Raw genomic sequence first — 22,256 nt, 5'->3', positions numbered from 1 at the left:
GATGTAATGAGGTACAAAGTACCAAGAAAAATGGAACTGAAGATTAGCTTCAGTAATTTGCAATTTTGCCTTAAGTCCTTGGTAAACCATTTTGCTTTAAAAATTTGCCATTTTGAAAGGCTTAAATAAATATTAAAATATCCCAGAAACCTGGCCTCCAAAGATGTGCCAGATCCAAGTTTATTCTGGTAGAAAGCCCCTGGGTTACACAGTATCTACCAAGGACTGTATTTTTTCTCCAGACCGAATGTTCCATGAAAGTACACATGAGAAACTTACTTTGAATCTTGATTCCGACTTATTCACAATCCCTAGAAATAAGAGAATTAAATTTTAGGACTCTTAAACTGCAATTTCTAAACTCACCAAAATGACTTTTATTTGTATTTGCTACATAAACAGTGAAAGATAATTCATGGCACTTGTCCAGACATGAAAGGTTTATGAAACCCAACCAGTAGATGCCATTTTGAAAAGATGCCAGAGTTGAAATCCAAGAGGCCCTGTTGTAGCACAATCCAATACTATTCCTTCAGTACTTTATAAATGGAATTTTCTTCTACTTGTATCCATTTCCCGGGGCTGAAAATTAGAAGGAAAAAAAAAAAGTAAACAATGTTAAAAAAAAAAAAACCTCTGGGTCCATCTCTGAGACTGAATAGTCTTTAGAAGTTACTGTTCTAATATGTGTGTGTGTGTGTGTAATGATATATAAAATGTTAAAGTACTTAGGTGAAATATTGCTTATTAGAAAAGAGATGGGTTTTAAAATATTTTTCATTTAGGACTTAAAGTGATCTCCAAACTTCTATGAAACCTCTATAGCTGTTTTCATATATACAGCAGAATCATAACGCTGATAAACAGTGCTAGGCCCCTAAGTTGCTGATTGAGTAGGTCTATGGCCCAACAATTTGCCTTCTAACAGTGGTGGTCCCACTTTGAGGACCACTGATCTAATTTAGGATACTTCAAATGAACCAGTGTTAGTCATCAGACCCAAATACCTTATCAGAGATTGGTTCTTTCAAGCTCGTGGAGGTCAGAAACACAAGGTATAAGCACTCAAAGCTTAAAGTACAAAGTTTCCTTCTCATTCTATACTTTTGAAATGATATAAATGGCTCTTCAAAGAATAAGGCACATACCTTATGGACCCATTCATATTCTCCATACTTAGAATCAAAGGTTCCTTTCTGAAGAGATCTTAATTTTAAGGTAAAACGTGGTCCAAGTTCCTGAATTCCCACTTTCTTTTCACTCTTGAATATGTACCTTCAAAGATAAAGAATTAGGGAAAACAGTCTGAATAAGCCAAATGTAATTTCTTTAATATGACAGAGTTCAAAAGATACTTATTTCTCATCTATAATACTTGTCACAATACATTAGAAAACATTTTATGTTGAAAATGTATTTCATAATTGAAATCAGAGTCCCTGGAGTTAAAGAACCTTCCTCACCTGTGAAATCTGAAGAAGATATAGTCCCGTTGATTGTGGAATGTGGCAACTTGCCTTCCAATAAACTGAGGATTATGGGGAAAGAGAGATGCAAACATACGTCCCACAGAATGACCCAGCCTTGTTGTGAAGTTATTCAAAATTATTTCTGGTACGTGTTCTGTAGGGTCTTTACCTCTTCTCTAGAAAAATTATGAAAAAAAATCACATTAAGGAATTAATATCCTTATTGCAAGTTCAAGTTTCAGGATTTACCTGACAAACTGATAAACTTTAAAGGTATCTTTCTTAATGATCAATTACCACAGATAACATCAATTCCATGAAATATAATACTTCTAAAATAACTTTAACATGTAGTGGCTTTACCAAAGTCCTACTAGAAAAGAAACTGGTTTCAGAGTAATGAAGGCTATTATTGCCTGTCTGCCATAACTCAGTTACAATCTCATAAGAAAACTACTGGTAGATAAAACTTGCTTTAACCAGGAAAGCAAAGGCCATTATAAAAGCAATTAGATCTATATAAGTTACAGAGTTTACTAATCAAAAACTGCAAGGAGACCAATGCCAATTAAGGAACACGTAAAACTTACCTTAATTTCTTTACGCAAACGAACACTGCTCATTTTAAAATGAGCGGTTGGGCCACTGGGCAAGTGACTTAGAATTAATCCATCTGTTCATAAAGCTAAGAACACACTGAACTCGGTTATTTAAATCTTAAATTGCATAAGTAACTGATCCTGTGTATGTCCAAAGGCTCCTAAATTTTGTAGCTAGATGAACAGGTAGATACATGTATTCCTCTGGGTGAAAAGAAATTTTCTTACCATACCTAAAACTAAAGACCATAAGTCAACCAAATATTTCAGAAAAATAGATTATATTAGTCCCCCTATAGTAGTCCCACTTTGTCTCTTCATGGTATGATACATACCTCATCACTCTCAAGAGGGTATGTTGCATATTCAACAAAGTAGGTTTCTTCAAAGAGCTTATATACACTACCCTAATAGGAATGATAGACCAGATGGAATTCTAGTATAATGTTTAGGCCTTATAACCCTAAAAATGCATACTTACACATTTGTATGTACATTTTTTTTGTACATTTGTAAGTATATGCTGTCAGCTTTGAAATACTGTCCCATAAACCAGAGACTCAGCTCTCTTCTTAAAATCAAGGTTATTAGTGTTTCTCAAAAGACCAGCTCTTACTCTTGGGATTACTGGGCCACAAATTAGAATCAATTATTTAATAACCATTTACTGATTGTCTACCACAAGCAGACTTGGTGCTAGACACTCTCAACTACAAATGAAGTATAAGAGCCCTACCTACAATCAGCAGGGGTAGCAGTGCTAGGGCTTTAAAAGTCTAGAATGCAGCTAGCTAAGATAACATTCCTCAAATTTTTGTAACAACTTGATTTTTCCAAATACTGAACCTTAAAAGGAGGTCATAATCAGACTACTTATTTCAAATCTAACTGCACACAGTTTTACAAAACAGAAGTTTCCATTTTTGATAAAGGTATCAACATTCTCCCATTAACCCAGATTAAAAACTATGGTTATCTTCAACTTCCTCCTTCTTCCCTTCCTTGCCAAATCCTATTTACCCTCATAAATTCCTCACTTCCATAACTTCCTCTTCACCCTTATTGCTATTGTTAGTTGAGGTCCTTGAGATTTTCCAACTAGATTAAAACAGGATCCTTGCTGGCCTGACGTCTCTCCCACCATTCCAAGTACATTTCTAATACAGACAGTAAATCGAGTTTGTATAGTAGGCTATGGGATGTGACTCATTGTATCTGGACCACTGTTTCTCATGTGCTAACTGAAAAACAAACTAGATACCTTGAGTCTTGATAACTGTACCTAATTTCAGAATACTCTCACAACAGCTTATCTACAGAGTAAAAACATCACTGTAACACTCTGTGGCCCCAAACCACCTTTCTAATCTGTATGCCTTCCCCATGTTTCCTAACTGGTAGACACTGACAGTCTTATACACCATACATATTAATCCTATCATGTACTTTTGTTCATGCTATTTGAAACACCTGCAATATTTAACTCCTCCATTAAGGCTCATTTCATCAGTGAATTCCTTTATGACTATTATTTTATATATCTGGTTGCTTCCATGTTGGGGGCATATTTACAAATGTTATATATTCTTGTTAGATTGTCCCTTATATTATGATACAGTGCCCTTCTTCATCTCATTACACTCTGTTTAAAAAGTCTGTCGAATACAAGTACTGCTACTCTGGCTTTTTTGACATCCATTTGCATGATAAATGTTTCTTCATCCTGTGTCTTTCATCCCAAGTCTTTCATCACTTGAAATCTGCACGTGTCTTTAGGTCTAAAATAAGTCTCTTGTAGGCAGCACATAGATGGATCTTGTTTCTCTACCCATTCTGACACCCTATTTTTGTTTGGCTTTTTAAGTAGGCTTCACATCCAGCGTGTAGCCCAATGCGGGGCTTGAACTCACAACCCTGAGATTAATGAGTCACACACTTAATCAACTGGGCCACCCAGGCACCCACTCCCCCTGTCTTTTGATGGGAGTATTTACTCCATTTACATTCAGAGAAATTATTGACAGATACGCATTTAGTGCCATTTAATACTTGTTTTGTCATCGTTTCTGGAGAGTTTTCTACTCAGTTCCCTTTAATAATTCTTTCAGGGCTGGTTTAATAGTCACGAACTTCCCCATTTTTGTTTGGGGAAATTCTTTTATCTCTTCTATTCTGATAGCCTTGCTGGACTATTTTTGGCTGTAGATTTTTCCCATTCAGCACTTGGAATACATCATGCCACTCCCTTCTGACTTGCCAAGTTTCTGTTGAGAAAGCTGCAGCTAGCCTTATGGGTCTTCCCTTGTTAAGTCAGGGACTTCTTTTGTCTTGCTGCTTTTAAGATGTTTTTATTAGTATATTTTGCAAGTTTAATTACAATGTATCTTGGTGTTGGACTGCTTTTGATTTTGATCAGAGTCTTTCATTTTCTCAACCCCAGTGAGTATCCTTGTGATTGTTGCTTTAAATTCTCCAGCAGACATGTTACTTATGTCTGTTTCACTTGTTCTTTCACTTGGGATTAATTCCTCTGTCTTGGCATTTTTTTTCTAGGTCTCTGCCTTCTTCTCTGTGTTAGAAAAGCCCTTTAGGTTTCCTGCTTTTGAGAGTAATGGCTTTATGAAGAAGAGGTCCCATAATGTCCAGGGCCTGGCACTTGAGGGAATATCTCGTGTGTGCTGTGTGCGCTCAGTTGTTGTGTTTTGGCTGCTCTATCATTCAGGCCAGTCATCTGCAGAGGCTGGCCTTGCCTGCAGGGGGCAATGTTTAGTACTTGGCCAGAATGTGGTCAATTTTAACTAGGTGTGCTCTGATCTGCTTATCAAATGAGACAAGATACTACTTCCACTAGAACTGAAGCCCTGCGGAGCAATCAGATAGGGAGATGTGGTATGGGCGGGGGTTTCTGTTGGTTTACTGGGGAAGGGGCTTGCCGCCTTGGGACTCACGCAAGCTTGACCAAGAAGGGCAGTACTGTTATTAAGGCTCACTTCAAATGCCACCTCTTTTTACACAGTTAACATTAAGCTTTAAATCTCAGCTGTCACTGTTACTTACCTATATATAGCACTTGTCACTGATTTGAGTTATAATTATGTAAATGACTTTCTTCCCAACTAATCTGTTAACTTTTGGAAGATACATTTGTTTCTGATAAATACTAGTGCCTACCACATACCAGATTATCAGTAATGTTTGAATTCCTTCTTTTCAAAATTTCCTTCTTTTCAAAAATTCATCACAGGTTCAACTTCTTGAGGTACAGCCAAAAGTATTTCTGGATCATTTGCACAATGAAAAAAATCACACTCATGGGAGCTAAGAGAGGTAAAGGTAATTTCTTCCAATCTAAATCAACACTTCCAACCTAAATCAAATCTGCAATATCAAACAAATTGCAGATCCCCAACTTTCTAGGACATTGCAACTCAATTGTGGTTTCTGTCAAAACTACAAAATCCAAAATAATCCTTTCCTACGTACCCACATTGTACAAAAAGCTTTACTTATTCCTAACATAAATTCCTAACATAAATCCTGAAGAATAGGAGTTCATTATCCCTATTAGTAACAATGAAAAGAGGTTGAGAAAGGTTAGGTAGATAAGCTCAAATTTCAGAGCTAGGTGGCAGATCGTAACAGGTGGGACTACACCTGTGCCCAAGCCCTAATGCATACAGGTATTTTGTTATGATGACTGAGGCAAAAAGGACATTTAGTCCCCAAAGGCCAAGAAAGCAAAACAGCCTACAAGCTGCCAAAAGTATAGGACAAAGACGTACCTAACTCAAATTTCCATTTAGAAATAATCAATAGAAGATGTTAGGTGTCTCCAGGAAAAACTTCCGCGCTTTCTCCTATACCATAACATTTACTAAAATGCCCACAACAGGACTAAGGTATTATGCCTTAAGAAACATAATACCTTAGGGGCGCCTGGGTGGCTCAGTCAGTTAAGCGCCTGACTTCAGCTCATGTGTGATCTTACCATTTGTGAGTTTGAGCCCCGCATGGGGCCTGTGCTGATAACTCAGAGCCTGGAGCCTGCTTCAGATTCTGTGTCTCCCTCTCTCTCTGACCCTCTCCTGCTCACACTCTGTGTCTCACTTTCTCAACAGTAAATAAACATTAAAAAAAAAATTAAAAAAAGAAACATAATACATTTAATGTGGTCTTTGTGGGAAACCTGAAGATTTAGGTATCATTTCCTATTTTAAAAGATGAGGAAACCAAGTGGCTAAGAAACTTGACAAAAGTCACATGTAATGAAGTCTGTATTTAACATTACATCTGCCTGACCCAAAGCCACCAGACTCAGTTTAGATAGTTGACAAAGCTCTTTTCTAGAGTTAAGTTGAAAATTTATAAGCCATTCCCACCATTTGGCACTACTCTTTTACACAGCAGCCCTTCCGTATCTTGTCATGCCCCATATTCTAATTTCCCAAAGGCTGTACATCCTCAATTCTTTCAAGTTTTCTCCAAGTGTCATCATTAGGGGTCATGATTTGTTATTTGTAAGCCCATGTTAAGTCCCTAGGAATCATACACCATTTCTATTATGTGCTTACAAATTAGTCTCCCTTTAATTATTTGACATGTTTTTTTCTGGATCATGGCATATATTAACCAGCAGTCCTCTTTCTCCCTCCTTCCTCCACTTGCCTGTCTCATATATCTTCCCCCAGAGTAGCAAAGTCTCCTTTACAAGTTTGTGCACATAGTCTTTGAAGCCAGGATATCTGACCTTATTCAGAGTTTCTAGGCCTTATCTTACAAACTTTTTATCCAAGATGGACTTCCAGGGCCCCCCAGCAATCTCCTCATTAGTCTTGAAGACCATTCTCTGTTAACAGAGAACACAAAAGCAATTTAGGAGGTCTGCTTTCCTAGCTTGTTTCACCAATAATTTGCCATTAACTCATTACTAGATATCAATTAGAAAAGAAAATGAAATATCTCTGAAATTATAAAAATCAACATCGAGGCAGGATTATACTGATACAAACTCTATTCACTAGGACTTTTAGAAACTGCTGCATAATTCTATACTCAAAACTTATAATCCTGGGACACCCATACACACCTGTGTGCATATATATTTACGTGTATAGGAGAAGCAATCTCATATTTGGATTACTTCATTAGCCTAGTTATTTCCTTAATATAAATTTGGTCTGTGTACTGATGGTATCTTAATCTAATGGTTAACTTACCCTACAAGGTGTCCAATATGGTAATCAGAAAAATATTAATACATTTTGAGTAAAAAGACAATACAATTTTATAAGGAAAAGAGAACATAGCTTTCTAAAGGCAATAGATGGTGTAAGTGAAACGCAGTATCCATATAAAATAGCTCAGATAAAACAAGGATACAATGTTTATTCAATTGATGAATACCTGCTGGCAGCCTTAAAATAATGATGGTTTTTTTAATTGCCAAAAATAAAAGAGGAACACAGACCTTGCCACTTTATTTTGGGAGGTAGTTTTAAGAAGGCACCAACTACATTTTTAAAAACAGACCTCTTCTGGAATAGTTAAGTATTCAAGAGATTTTAGTTATTTTGGTACATTAACCCACAATCCAAGCCAAATTATAATATGGCCAAAAAAACATCACATTACAAAGCTAGCTCTAGTCTATTTTAGTCTCTAGAAAGCAACTCGTACAAGTGGATAACGTCTTTAACTTCTATTGAAAATAGTAAAAACCATAAAAGTTATCTAGATTTTTAAAAAATAGCTTTGACACCATTTTTTTTAAAGCAGTGTTCATTGATTTAAAAAAAAAAAAAAAAGTTATCCTGGCAGCAGGAAACTCCTGTCCCTATTTTTTATGAATCCTTAATAATTTTAAGAATTTGACCCATTCAGTTGATCATCTTTAAAATTAGTGATCTCACAGCCACAATTTGATAAATAAAACAACAGCAACAACAACAAATATAGGCATTCTTTATATGATCTAATTTCTGCAAACAGTAAAAAATACCTTGGTTTCAAGTGACACAGTCACCTAGGATCTGAGACTCACAGAAAAAGGATAGAGTATTCTTGGCATCTGAAACAGCAGTAAATACATAAAATGGGCTCATATCTGCCTCAAAAATGTAATCCTGTGATACCACCTCTGGTAACATAAAATCTAGCCATATCAAACTACTTGCAGATCCCCAACTGGGTCTGCTCCTTAATGCCTCTGCCGTTACAAATGGTCTCTCTGCACTGGGCTCTCTTCCTCTGCCTTATTCACCTCATTCGCCCATACTCACCAAACTGAGTTAAGCACTTTTTCCAGTCAAGTCCTTCCTCCCTGATATCCCCAGGGCAGATTTTTACCAGAGTGTGCACTGTATCCTGTATTTCTCTTTAACTGTACTACCCACTCTACATTTTTGTTAGTTTACATTTCTATTTTCTCCTACTAGATTATGAACTCCCTAAGGCTCCTGTTTATCTCTGCATCTTTTACTAAGGACTAAAGTAATGTCTTGCCTATAGCATTTGCTTGAATGAATATTTGCTAAATGAAAAAAATAGTTTATAGATTCTTGACTAGAGATACATAATTTTCTTGTTTAAAAAATTATGTTCTGAAAGTTATAGAAAACATTTCCTTATTCTTTTAAATATGTTTTAAAAGGGGGTGAAGGTGAGACAGGAAAACTTTAATAAAGAAAGGATACTTGGTGTTTTACGATCTTCATTAATAACGATCAGATCTGTGAAATCTCTTGAAATGCACTGTGGAATAATTTTTTTCAGAGCCAATCCCCTTCTGTAATAAACATGTGAATTTGGTATAACTGTGGAGAGTTGTTCACACAGTCGTACTGTTCTCTGCAAAACAAAATAACAGAAATCTTCTGAGGTGAAAAGGAATAAAAATTTTAAGTTGGTATACATTAATAAGGAAAGGAGCAATGATTAATATGTGTTATTAATAAAGAACAAGGGTAGGGAAAAAAATGAAATCTGAACAGTATTTAATCCTTTATCAAAGACTGACCATCCTAAAGCAGTGGTTCTCAACTGGGGGTGATTATGCCCCACTAGAGGACATTTGACAATATCTAGAAGCATTTTTTGGTGGTTATGACTGGTGGTAATAGTAGGGGACAGCTGGTAGTGGTATCTAGTGGGTAGAGGCCAGGGATACCGCTAAATATCCTCTAATGAACAGGGCAACCCCCATAATAAAAAACTACCCAGCCCCAAATGCTAATGGTGTTGAGGTTGATAAACCCTATCCTGAAGAATCATGCTTAGAGAACCTACATCACATCACCAGTATTCATTTTATTTAGCTTACTCACAGGCATTATCTATTAAATTACTAATTAACTCAGATCTTCTGAAAAGAATTCTTTTAAATAGTCTAGGTAATGTAAGAAAATTAAGAATTCAATAACTACACTGATAGATATGTTTACCCCATGAGGTCTATCTGATGTTGTGATGAGAATCTTGGGAGAAGTTTGTCTGTTGAAGTAAGAAGCAAATTCATCTGTAGCTTCATCATAAGCAACCTGTGAACAGAAAAAGGATAATTTTATATCAAACACTCTACTGGGCCAGAATTTTAAAAGTAGCTCCAGCAGGATCCTATGACACTGACCTCCTTCTTGGCTGATAGGGGATTTGAAGACAGCCAGGAGGGACTTATATTAATGGTGACATAAAGAGGTTGGGTGATTTTCTACCTGTAGAATACAAGTATAAAACTGGAAAAAACTGTCAAAAACAATTTCAAGACACAAACTGAGCTGTTTTTTCTTGAAAAATGGCTAGGGCTGTGGGCAAGAACATCAGGAATCTTCCTTAGAACTATTCCATTTCTTCCATAAACATGGCTACAAAAATAGTAACTTTATCAACTTCAGGTCTGATGGTAGGCAAGAACCAGCAATCTTGAATCAAAGGTGGTAAACTGGATTTGGGGAGAGGTGCGTTTGAAAACCCTAGCTTTGCCAGTCTAAAGTTACTGAGCCAGTTCAGGGTAAGTGCGGATCAGCCAGAAATTCAAAGGAGAGCTCTGGAAATGTAAGAGCCATAGAGGAGCTGAGATAATCTCTCTACAAATCCCTGGCTGACAGCTGAACTATACATGGGACAGACCTAAAAAACCAGCGCACACAAAAGGTGAGGGAGACTTGAAAACTGGTTGCAACTTTGAATGCAGTCCTCAACCCACAGGTAGCTCAGTTGATAGGGGCTCAGAGGCTCAAGGTATCTCAACACAATCTCTGCCCGAATCACTGACTTACGATTGAGCCACACAAACACAAGGACAATCACTCAGGAGGCAGGTTAAAAATAACAATAAAACAAACAAGTGGAGACACAGTGCTGTTAAAGGAAATTCAACTTTTAATGTTTGTGGGCCTTGCTCCTGGGCTCCCAAGGAAGTTATACTTTTACCAAGGTCAGAATGATTTCGCCAAACTTCAGAGCCTGGGATCTATTTCTACCCCAAGCAAATAACCTAAAAAATACTTTAAACCAAAGATAAGAGTAAAAATCTCCCGGGGTGCCTGGGTGGCTCAAGTTAATCAAGTGTCCAACTCTTGATTTTGGCTCAGGTCATGATCTCACGGTTTGTGGGACCGAGCCCCACTTAGAGCTCTGTGCTGACGGCACAGATCCTGCTTGGGATTCTCTCTGTCCCTCCCCCACTCATGCTCATGCACACCCACTCTCTCTCTCTCAAAATAAATAAACAAACCTAAAAAAAAAAAAATTTAAGGAAATCCTACAAGCTGAAAGAAAATGACACCAGATGGTAACTTAGATCCAAGGAAAGGAAAGAAAAGCACTGTAAATGGTAAACACGAAGTTAACTATAAAAGACTTTTTGTGTGTGTTGTATGTGTAAATTTCTTTTTTTATAAAACAATGAGATATTAAAAAAAAATTTTTTTTTAACGTTTATTTATTATTGAGAGACAGAGAGACAAAGCATTGAGCAGGGGAGGGGCAGAAAGAGGAGGAGACACAGAATCCGAAGTAGGCTCCAGGCTCTGAGCTATCAGCACAGAGCCCGACGCGGGGCTCGAACTCATAAACCACGAGATCATGACCTGAGCTGAAGTCGGACGCTCAACCGACTGAGCCACCCAGGCACCCGAACAATGAGATATTTTAAAGCAGAAATTACAACACTGGATTTATAACACAGACAAATGTTATATATGACAACAGCATGAACAAGAGTGAAGGAACAAAGCTATACTGGTGGAAACCTGTTGTATTTACCAGAATCATGTCAGTATGTGCTGGAAGTACACTGTGCTAAATTAAAGATGCATGCTGTAATTCCTACAGAAACTACTAAGAAAACCCTTAAATATATAACTTAAAAGATTAAGAGGTATTAAAATAGCATAATAAAAATATTTTTTTAATATAAGAGAAAGCCAAGGAGAAACAGAATAAAGGTATAAAATATAGTGGGGCACCTGGGTGGCTCAGTTAAAAGTCTGACTTCAGCTCAGGTCATGATTTCACGGTTTGTGAGTTTGAGCCTCATGTCGGGCTCTGTGCTGACAGCCCAGAGCCTGGAGTCTGCTTCAGATTCTGTGTCTCTCTCTCACTCTGCCCCTCCCCTACTCATGCTCTGTCTCTGTCTTTCTCAAGAATAAACATTAAAAAAAAGTATTAAAAAAATATATAAAATGTAATGAAAAAAAGTAAAAGGGCAGATGTAAATATGACTACATCAATAGTTAACATTAAATATTCATTGTCAGGGGTGCCTGGGTGACTCAGTCAGTTAAGCGTCTGACTTGTACTCAGGTCATCATCTCACAGTTCATGGGTTTGAGCCCCGCGTTGGGCTCTGTGATGAGAGCTCAGAGCCTGGATCCTGCTTTGGATTCTGTGTCTCCCTCTCTCTCTGCCCTTCCCCCACTCACACTCTGTCCCTCTCTCTCTCAAAAATAAATAATAAACATTAAAAAATTTTTTTAATTAAAAAATACATACTAATTGTCAGGCTGAATAAAAAAAGCAACATCTGTGACACTTTATTATTATTATTTTTTAAATGTTTATTTTTGAGACAGAGTGAGAGAGCAGGGGTAGGGGTGGGGAGAGAGGATCCGAAGCAGGCTCTGCACTGACAGCAAAGAACCCAATGTGGGACTCGAACTCACAAACAATGAGACCATGACCTGAGCTGAAGTCTGACACTTAACTGACTGAGCCACCCAGATGCCCCTGTAAGTGACACTTTAAATTCAAAGATATAAACTGGTTGAAAGTAAAAAAGAAGAAATGAAGAAAGTAAAAAATGAAAAAAGAAGATATACCATGTAAACAGTAACCACAAAAGAGTTTAGGTGGCTATGTGTATATGAAAGAAAATAGACATTAAGAAATATGGCTATGGACAATCGAAGGGATGGGACAATATGGGACACTGGATTAAGGGTCAACTGAATAAGAAGAGATGAATAATTCAGCAATTATAGTTTGAGGTTTCAATACTCCTCTCTCAGTAACTGATAGAAAATTCAGCAAGAATATAGAAAACATGAACACCACAATCAAACAACTTAAAACAACTCTTAATATACTTCAAAACAGCAAAATATACATTTCCAAAGGAACACAGAACATTTTCAAGAATAGATCTTATCCTAAAACACAGAACAGTTCTTTACTTGAAAAGGACTAAAATCAAACAGAGTATGTTCCAGAACCACAATAAAATTGAATTAGAAATCAACAGCAGAAATATATGTGGGAAATCCTCAAATATTTGGAAATTAAACAACATACTTCTTGATAATCAATGAGCCAAAGAAGAAATAACAAGAGAAATTAGAAAATATCTTGAACAGAATGAAAATGAAAACACAACAAACATATCAAAAGGTATGAGATGTAGCTAAAGCAGTGCTTTGGAGGAAAATGATAGCTTTATCAGATTATATTAAAAAGAAAGAAAGTATAAAATCAGTAATGTAAGCTCCCATTTTAAGAAACTAGAAAAAGAAGAATAAATGAAACCTTAAATAAGTAAAATAAACAATATAATAAGAACCGGGGGAAAACAAGGAAATAAACGTCAAGCAAAGAAAAAAAAAAAAGAAATTACCAGAAGAAATGAACAAATCTCCCATTAAAGGAGATACTTAGATTTGAATAATAATGAAGAAACACGTCTTAAAACTTGTGGGATATACCAAAAGTGGTACTTACAGGGAATTTTGTGGCCTTAATTGCTCACAATAGAAAGGAAGAAATAGAAAGGAAGATGAAAAATGAGTTAAATAAGAAGAATAAACTCAACAGAGTAACAGGAAATAAATTATAAAGATAAGGAGAGATATAAATAAATTAGAAAACAAAATTTCAAGAGATGATCAAAGAAAAAAGTAGTTTGAAAAAGAGTAACAAAATAGATGTATCTCTGGTGAAAAGCCCAAATAAATAATATTAGGAATGGAAAGGGACATTTCTGCAGTCTCACTTATAAACATAGATGTACATATTCTAAACAAAGTACTGACAAACCAAAACGTGTAAAAGATAAAACATTGTAACTAAATTGTATTTACCCCAAGAATGCAAAAGAGATTTAACATTAGAAGATCCATTTCATTTCCTACATTGGTACTATAAAGGAGAAAAACTACATATTTATCTCAATATTTGCAGAAAAAGTACATAATTATCTCTATTTTCAGAAAAAGCATTTGATAATGTTTCACATTCATTCATGATAAAACAAACACCCCCCTCCCCGCAGCAAAAAAAGAAACAGATTTTCCTTAACATATAAGGAGAATCTACCATTAATGACACAAACATTAAAGATGGCACGTTAGAAGTATTCTCTTTAAAACCAGGACCAGGGCATAGATGCCACTATTGCGTTTTCTATTTGTTTCACATTATGCTGGAGGCCCTAGTCAGCACAAAAGAAATAAATGATTAATGGATTGAAAGTTATTTGTAGAAATGATTAGCTAAACATGAAATGAAAACAATATTTAGACAAATTATTGGAGACGAATCTAGGTGATCTACTGTTTAGAAGATCACAGTCCAAAAATCAATTGTATTTTTATAAATCAGCAAATAAAACAATTCTCAATGAGGTGATTTACACTGATAAAAAACATAAGATAGCCATCAACAGCTCTAAAAAGATTTATATGTACACCTTGCATGAAGAGAATTATAAAATTCACTGAATCACATTTTTAAAGACCTAAAAAGAGCAATATACAAATAGATCCCCTGAGTGATCTACTTTAATACAATTTTTATAATTTTATATGGCAGACCAAAGGTCCAAAAAGAGAATGAACATTCCTGAAGAGAAATTTGAGGATGGATGTGGGGAGGGGCATCTTGCTCTAATAGATAAACTTACCATGAAGATAAATAATTATAAAAATAAAGAAGTGATACAGTGACAAACTGACCAAACTGACCAATAGCCCAGAAAAAGGCTGATATTTTGTGTGTATATGTGGCACGGTGCTTGGTGCACTGACAGATGCCAAGTTCCTAAAACAGATCCCAGTACACAGCAGGCAGTCAATAAACATTTGCTAGAAGACTGACTGACTGACTGAATGAATGAATGAATGACTATATGAGGAAATAGGAAAGAATGTCAATAATAGTATGGTTTGAAAGCAAACAAACATAACCAAAACCAAATTCCCTGCACACACACAAAAAAAATTTAAAACTTGATTCTCTCACCATACTGTAACAAACTATTTAAAGGGAAATGTGAAAAGTGAAAAGTGGATGATTATCCTGAAACCAAGAGTTTTATGAGGACACAAAAAATATCAAATGTTATCCTTATATCAAAATTTCTAGTACTATAAAACTCTATAATGAGAAATGCTTTTCAAATGATATTAAAAACAACAGAAGTACTATAAATTAAATGACAAAAAGTTTACCTGGTCATAAAATATAATACATTTCTATAAAATGAGTGGAATCAGAGTTTTTCCTATAGCATTATTGAGAAATTCAGTTATGAAACAATCTATAGCAAATAATATACCAACATTATAGCTGAATCAGTCCATTATACAACTTCACCAGCCAGTACTTTAACTATCAACATATGAACAAATAATTTGTCAAATGTGGTCATACAAATTTATTTAAGACTTCCAACATTACCTCTTCATCATTAGGGTCTACTATAGTTTCATCATGCACTCGCTGGTTGTCAATGGTCTTTGGTATAGGCTTTGGTGGAGCCTAAATTAAAAAAAAAAAAACAAAAATAAAAAACAGATTAAGTTTTAGAAGGATTTTACGTTAATAATTTTGCAGTTGGGTTAGGGAAGAGTAACAGAAATCTGTAAATAATCCAAAGCCTCAATCTGTTCCTCATTTCCATTGCTGTATCAATCCTAACAATAATACTAAGAGGTTTTTTTTTTTTTTTTTAACTCTAAGCAGAGACCTAAACATACTGGAAGAATTGCTAACTGAATGAAATGGTCTAAAACCATTCAGAAGTAGCAGAAAGAAGAAACTGCGATCAAAGTAATTATACACTAAGAAAAATATCAAATAGATTGGAAAAATTATAGTGGACCCTTGATCAACATAGATTTGAACTGTGCAGGCCCACTTATATGTGCATTTTTTATAGTACAATACTATAAGGGTATTTTCTCTTATAATTTTCCAAATAATATTTTCTCCAGCTTATTTTATAGTAAGCATACAAGGGCGCCTGGGTGGCTCAGTCGGTTGAGCGTCCAGCTTCAGTTCAGGTCATGATCTCACAGTTTGTGAGTTCAAGCCCTGCATCGGGCTCTGTGCTGACGGCTCAGAGCCTGGAGCCTGTTTCGGATTCTGTGTCTCCCTCTCTCTCTGCTCCTCCCCTGCTCATGCTCTGTCTCTTTCTCTCTCTCAAAAGGAAACATTAAAAAAAAATTTATAGTAAGCATACAGTATATAATACATATAACACATAAATATGTGTTAATTCACTTTATGTTATCAGTAAGACTTCAGGCCAATAGTAGGGTATGGGATTTTCACGTGTGCAGGAGTAGAGTTGGTATTCTGCACCCCAAACCCCATGTTGTTCAAGAGTCAAATGTACAAAAGGTACATATATATGGAGCTTTGTTCCAATGCTTTCAGAAAGCTCTTCAGAAATAAATAACAAAGGTTGCCTGGGTGGCTCAGTTAGTTGGGCACCCAACTCTTGATTTCAGCTCAGGTCATGATCCCAGGGACTAGGGATTGAGCCCTGTGTGGGGTTCTACGCTAAGCATGGAGCCTGCTTGGGATTCTCCTCTCTCTCTCTCTCTGTCCCTCTCCCCACACGCATGCATACATGCATACTCTCTCTAAAATTAAAATTTAAAAAACACCAGAAATAAATAACCAAAGCTACAAATCTATCTGCTGAACTAGTAATTCCAGTTTGAGGCATTTATGGTAAGGTATGAAAGAGAGAAGCAATTTATGAACAGCAAATACAGCAAACATCCAAAAACAGGCTAAAGACTGTGACACTTCAACATAATGGAATATTATTAGAATTGGCAATCATGTATACTCAGCTTAGACCAAAAAACTTTGTAAATGAAATGCTACAGAGCAGGAATACAGAACTGTAAGCATATACTGACTAAAACAAATTCAAAACATGTGGGTTTGAATGTTAGCAGAGATAGGAAGAAATAAGAACTGCTAAACTCTTTAGGATTTCATTTCTTATTACTTTATGAAACAAATATTAAGTTTTAAGTAATTTTTTAAAGGAGGCAGTTCTAGGAATTCATTTTTTCAGTCCAAAAACAAGAATGGTGATATATCCAAAGGTGATTGGCATATTTGCTATAACTGGCTGGTTACTAAGAGTTAAAAGAGAGGGGCGCCTGGGTGGCGCAGTCAGTTAAGCGTCCGACTTCAGCCAGGTCACGATCTCACGGTCCGTGAGTTCGAGCCCCGCGTCAGGCTCTGGGCTGATGGCTCAGAGCCTGGAGCCTGTTTCCGATTCTGTGTCTCCCTCTCTCTCTGCCCCTCCCCCATTCATGCTCTGTCTCTCTCTGTCCCAAAAATAAATAAACGTTGAAAAAAATTAAAAAAAAAAAAAAAAAGAGAATAACTGCTGATAGAATTCTGCAGGTTAAAACAGTCTAAAACTGGCAATTTCATGTGATTTAACCTAGTCCTATTAAGAGAAGGCATGAAAAGGCAGAGTGTTTAGTTTGCATATAATCTTTACATTTTTCATTTTCCTCAAAAATGCTTATCATTCCTTGGTACCTTATCTTAAGAGACAGTAGAGGAGGAAGAGTTGTATGTTCTAAAAATTTTGCAAGCATAAATCAAAATCTAACACTAGCTATAAATAAAATTAAAGGAAAACAGCTTAGTTGTGGATGTATTTAGCAGTCCTTTTAAAAATTTTCAGTAGACTTCATTTCTTATCAATATCACAAAAGTAGCCAAATCGTTTTTGGATGTATTATCTTTACTCTCTTCTTTGCCATAGTCCATCCAAGTATCTCACTTTCCTCCCACTTGCCATTCTCAGTCTTCAAAGGGTTAATATCCTCTGTATCAGCTTTCATTCCTACACACCTCAATCCTACAACAGAACAGGCTGCATCCTGCCTTTCCCCAAGAGCCTTTGCTTCAAGTCACAAAAACTCCAACCACAGGCCTAAACTGGGAAGCTTCCCCAAAAGCTTTCCAAAGTCAGAAAGCTAAGTCTCTATCTCTCAAACATGTAAAATGAAGTAAAATAAGCAAATTACAGTAGACATACCATTTACATGAAATTTTGAAAAAAATGCAAAACATCACTATTGTGTTCATTGTTTAGGGACACAAACCTAAAGATAAGAAAGAAATGCATGGGAACAAGAAAATGGCAATTTCATAAGTGGTTGGCTTTGGAGGGGAAAGCAATCAGTAAGAAGCATCCAAAGGACTTCGAAAATTATTTGTTAATGCAATGTTTTCTAAGCTAGGTAATGAATGGAAAGGGGTTTGTTATTTTATTTTCGTATCTTTTATACATTGGAAGTATTTCATAGTAAGTTTTAAAAGAAAGCGATACAACATAAACATAAGGGAGCATTACTCAACATAAGACAGAAAGCAGGTGGCTAAAAATGTTATTTACCTTATCACCAAGAGCTTCTCTCTCTTTTTTAAGTTTTTTCTTAATTGCCAACTTTTCCTAAAAGGTTTAAAAAAAAACAAAACAGAAAAATATTGAGAAACCATCAGTTATATCACAAACACATACTGAAACTACACATTACTAATGCTACGGCCACTTTATCTCAGCAATCTTTGTAACGCATTAAAGCAAACACCCTGACACAGACTTTCATACCAAAGTGATTGTAAACCAAATAAGCTGGCTAATCAATAAACAAAGGTCTTTCTCCTTCAAAAAACTGAAATTGGCAAGTATGAATATTTAAAGTTTGCCTTTTTACCTTTTACTTTTTATCTTACTGTAAAGCCTCACATTAAGTGAAAATGTGAAACGCCCATCTAAACTAGTTAACACGTTTTTGTGGCTGTTTTATTTTGCATTCCTAACAAGTTGCATTCTAAAGAAAACCATGATGGCTATGCCGGTTGCTTCTCTTGGAAAATACTACAAGTAAATGAGAATGGGAGATGCGTTTTCAGATTGCTTCCAATAAACCACCATTAGTTATAAATTTTACAATCAAAATATGCTTTTAAGATTATTAAGGACTTGCAAAGTGAGTTACATTTGTACTGTAAATTTGTACCTGCTGGAAATTTCTGAACAGAATGCTCACTTACACACACAGAAAGTGCTCTCCCGGCCACGCCCTCCCCCCCAACGCCTGTAGACCCTCCATACGTCAAATCTCACATTATAGTGTTAAGAAGTCTTCGAGGAGGCCCTTCCCGCAAACGCGCTCACCAGAATGAGTTAGATTCTCTACGTACTCCAAAAGCACTCTGGCGCTTATGAGTAAGGCACTATTCAGGGCTCAAAAGATGTAGTATCTAATAAGAGGAGACAGGCAAGTAAAAAGAATATTATGTGCGGGAACTTTTATGATGTACAGGAATAAACAAATGCTTGCTTCCGAGTGCAACGTAACCACAAATAAGCACTGTGATCTTGAGCTTTGTTTATCTCCTCATATCTGTTTATCTCCTAGAACAGTATGAGGACAACGCTACAAATATAATTACCAGAAACTTCACAGAAATACTTTAGGTAAGAGTTGCTGCCCAGGAATCAGAAAAGCATCACTGGATTCACGTACTGCCTGTATTACAGGCTCTAGAAATTTGCCAACGTTAGGTGCACGGGTCGAAGCACAGAGATGGGAGACTTTCTCCTTCCAGGTCAGGAGGGGGATTTTTTTTTTTTTTTTTTTTTTTTCCCACTGCTAGGAGAGCGGGACTTCTTGCTTTCATTCTCAGCCAGGGAACGTAGGCAGGGGCTGGAAAGGAAGAGAATCCTCGTCGCTCAGGCAAAAAGCTGAACCTAGACAGAATCCCCAAAGCAGTGCGAGGGGACCAGGACATTAGAACGTCAGCGTCATCCTTCTAGATTAATTACCGCCTCCGGGACGCCAAGCCACGGCCACCACGCAAGTGCTATTCCCTTCCCCACTGTCGTGCGCGCGCGCGCGCGCGCGGGTGCAGCGCATGCGCCCTGCAGCCTCGGCCCCGTCATACCTTTCGCTGCTGCTGTTTCCACCGCGTGAACATTAAGTGTCGCCGTTGTTTGTTCTTAATTTCCGAAATGCTGAAGCCTGGGGGAAAGGCAGCCGTTTTCGGGGGTTGGACCCCGCTTTCCGTCGCCCCATCCTCAGCGACTGCGGCCTCTTGAGGTTCTTCGGCGGTTGCTTTCCGCTTCAGGCCTTTCTTTCCTTTAGTGCCGCTCTTATCCCCGGCCTTCGCCATGGTGTTTGCGCCGTAGCGTCTGTACGGAAACGGAAATAGCTTACCCCTCCGACTCCCTTACCTAGTCTTTTACTTCCGGGGTCAGGAAGTTCTTAAAGAAAAACGTGGACTGCATTGTGAGCTTTAGCAGTTTTAGAAGGTGCTGAAATTTAGTTTTGAGGAAAGTTTAGGGGGGCTGCCCAGCTGTATGAATAGTGGAGTGATGAGTTCGCAGAAGTCTTTATTAAGCATCTGCTATCTGCCGAATCCTCAAAATACTGAAACAAAACAGTCTTTGCTGTATAAAATTTACATTCTACTGGAGAAAGACCTGAAATGAGCACACAAATAGTGTGATGAGCTATAAAGTAACACATGGCAAGGAAAAAATAGAACCGGATAAAGGAAGAAGAGAGGGTAGAGGGGCAGTTGCAGCTTTTAAATAGGATTGTTAGAGAAGCCTTCTGGAAAAAGTTACATTGAGCAAAGATTTGAAAGAGGTAACCGATAAACTATTCAGTTATTTGAGAAAAGAGCTGCTTATCTGAGTAAAGCTTTTATCTAGGAAAAAAGCTGTCCATGCAACGGAAACATACAATTCCAAGACTCCTAGACTGCAGCAAGCATGGTACGTTTGGGAAACTGTGGAAGCCAGGAGTAATATGAGAAAGGAGGACAGTGGGTAGGGGAAGGGTTTAGAAGTAAGAGAATGTGTAAGATTGTGTAAGAGCTTTGGCTTTTATTTTATGTGAGATGCACATTTCCTGGAGGATTTTGAGAAAAGAAATGACACGATTTGACTTACATTTTGAAAGTATCATCCAAGCCCTTCTTTGGAGAATAGACTTTAGGGGAAGGAAAGTGAAGGAGGGGAGAAATGACAAGTGGCTTGAACCAGAGTGGTTCTAATGGAGGTGGTGAGAAGTGATCAGATTCTTTTGCAAGGTATAGTTCCTGATGATTGAATGAAGTGCATGAGAGAACGAGAAGAGTTTAGATGACCCCAAGACTTTTGAACTAAGCAACTGGAAGGATGGGGCTATCATCATTTGAGATGAGACAGACTTAAGGTAGAGCTAATTTGAAGGGTAAGATCAAGATTTCAGTTCTGGAAATAATTGAGTTTGAGACACTTAGTAGTCAACTGATTGTTGTTGTTGGTTGGGATGTATGGTTCTGCAGCAGGAGACAAAGGTATGGACTAGAGATAAAAATGTAGGAGTCATTGGAATATAGATAGTATTTCGAATCATTACAGTGAGTGTGGATAAAGAACTGAAAAAAAGAAGAGGACCAAGGACTGAGCACTGGAACGATCCTGCATAAAGAGCTGGAGAGAAAAGGAGGACCCACTAAAGGAGAATGAGAAGGGAAAATGAAGAGAGTGTCATAAGAGCCAAGGGAAGAAAATGTTTCCCCAATGGTTAAATTTTTCTGTATTCTTCACTTTAATTTCATGAAAATTAAACAGAGGCAAAATACTTCCTTTTGGTGTACTGTTAGGAGTTAGTTTTCCAGAAACTGCCTTAATTTGAAATTACATGTTTAAATATTGACATTGAATGTTTTGATAATCCAATATTTTGATGTCCATACTGCATTTTTTACCCATTTAAGTTCTTTTACGCAGGATGTTGAAAACATCAAAACTTCATCTTCCAGAATACAAAACCTGCTATGAAGTCACAAGTCCAAAATCGTGATTAGAAAACTAAAGCCAGCATATTTAGATACAAAACTGAATTATGCAATATAATAGAAAGGAAAAGATGTTGAGCTCTAAAATTACTGACATACTTTGGTTTGGCTGCAGTAAGTCATAAGATTTTATGTAACATCTAAAGAGGAACAATCAGATCAAGAACGAGAGGAGGGGGAAGTAAGAGGAGACAAACCAAACTTTATCTAAAAAATATAGACTGCAAAAGTATTTTGGAAATGTCTTCTAGTCTTAATATTTTATTTCCCTACATATAATATATACTTTCCTCATAAGAACACAAAATAATCCTGAAATGTATTATTTTTTTAATGTTTATGTATTTTTGAGAGAGAGAGTGTGAGTGGGCGAAGGATAGAGAGAGAGAGAGGGAGACACAGAATCTGAAACAGGCTCCAGGCTCTGAACCGTCAACACAGAGCCTGATGAGGGGCTTGAACTCAGGAATGGCGAGATCATGAGCTAGGCCAAAGTCAGATGCTTAACGAACTGAGTCACCCAGGCACCCCAATCCTGAAATGGATTTAGATAATTGTCTTAAGTTTATTCAGAGGTACT

At 36.9% G+C, this 22,256-nt stretch overlaps 1 protein-coding gene across 1 annotated transcript; it reads right to left on the bottom strand.

Moving 5' to 3' along the window:
• Positions 1–348: 348 nt before the first annotated feature.
• On the bottom strand, positions 349–20,036 carry RPF1 (ribosome production factor 1 homolog). The gene is made up of 9 exons (XM_025912531.2): positions 19,772–20,036; positions 18,216–18,272; positions 15,236–15,316; positions 9,508–9,603; positions 8,761–8,914; positions 2,060–2,142; positions 1,464–1,645; positions 1,149–1,275; positions 349–582 (listed from the first exon to the last, which is right to left on the bottom strand). The coding sequence occupies exons 1-9, from the start codon at positions 19,997–19,999 to the stop codon at positions 541–543; spliced, it is 1,050 nt and encodes a 349-aa protein (XP_025768316.1). The 5' UTR covers positions 20,000–20,036; the 3' UTR covers positions 349–540.
• Between the last annotated feature and the right edge of the window lie 2,220 nt (positions 20,037–22,256).

The sequence above is a fragment of the Puma concolor genome, chromosome C1, assembly GCF_028749965.1.
Source record: "Puma concolor isolate L17-30 chromosome C1, mPumCon1.1.hap2, whole genome shotgun sequence".
Classification (NCBI taxonomy): domain Eukaryota; kingdom Metazoa; phylum Chordata; class Mammalia; order Carnivora; family Felidae; genus Puma; species Puma concolor.
This window is presented reverse-complemented; position numbering and strand designations above follow the sequence as displayed.

What these genes read in the sequence shown, in the direction of transcription:
- RPF1 (XM_025912531.2), bottom strand. Translation starts at nt 19,999, where the DNA reads ATGGCGAAGGCCGGGGATAAGAGCGGCACTAAAGGAAAGAAAGGCCTG. An exon ending in TAGACCCTAATGATGAAGAG is followed by an intron (nt 9,604 to 15,235) that starts GTAATGTTGGAA and finishes TTCTGTTCACAG; the next exon opens with GTTGCTTATGATGAAGCTAC. An exon ending in GTTTGCGTAAAGAAATTAAG is followed by an intron (nt 1,646 to 2,059) that starts GTAAGTTTTACG and finishes TAATTTTTCTAG; the next exon opens with AGAAGAGGTAAAGACCCTAC.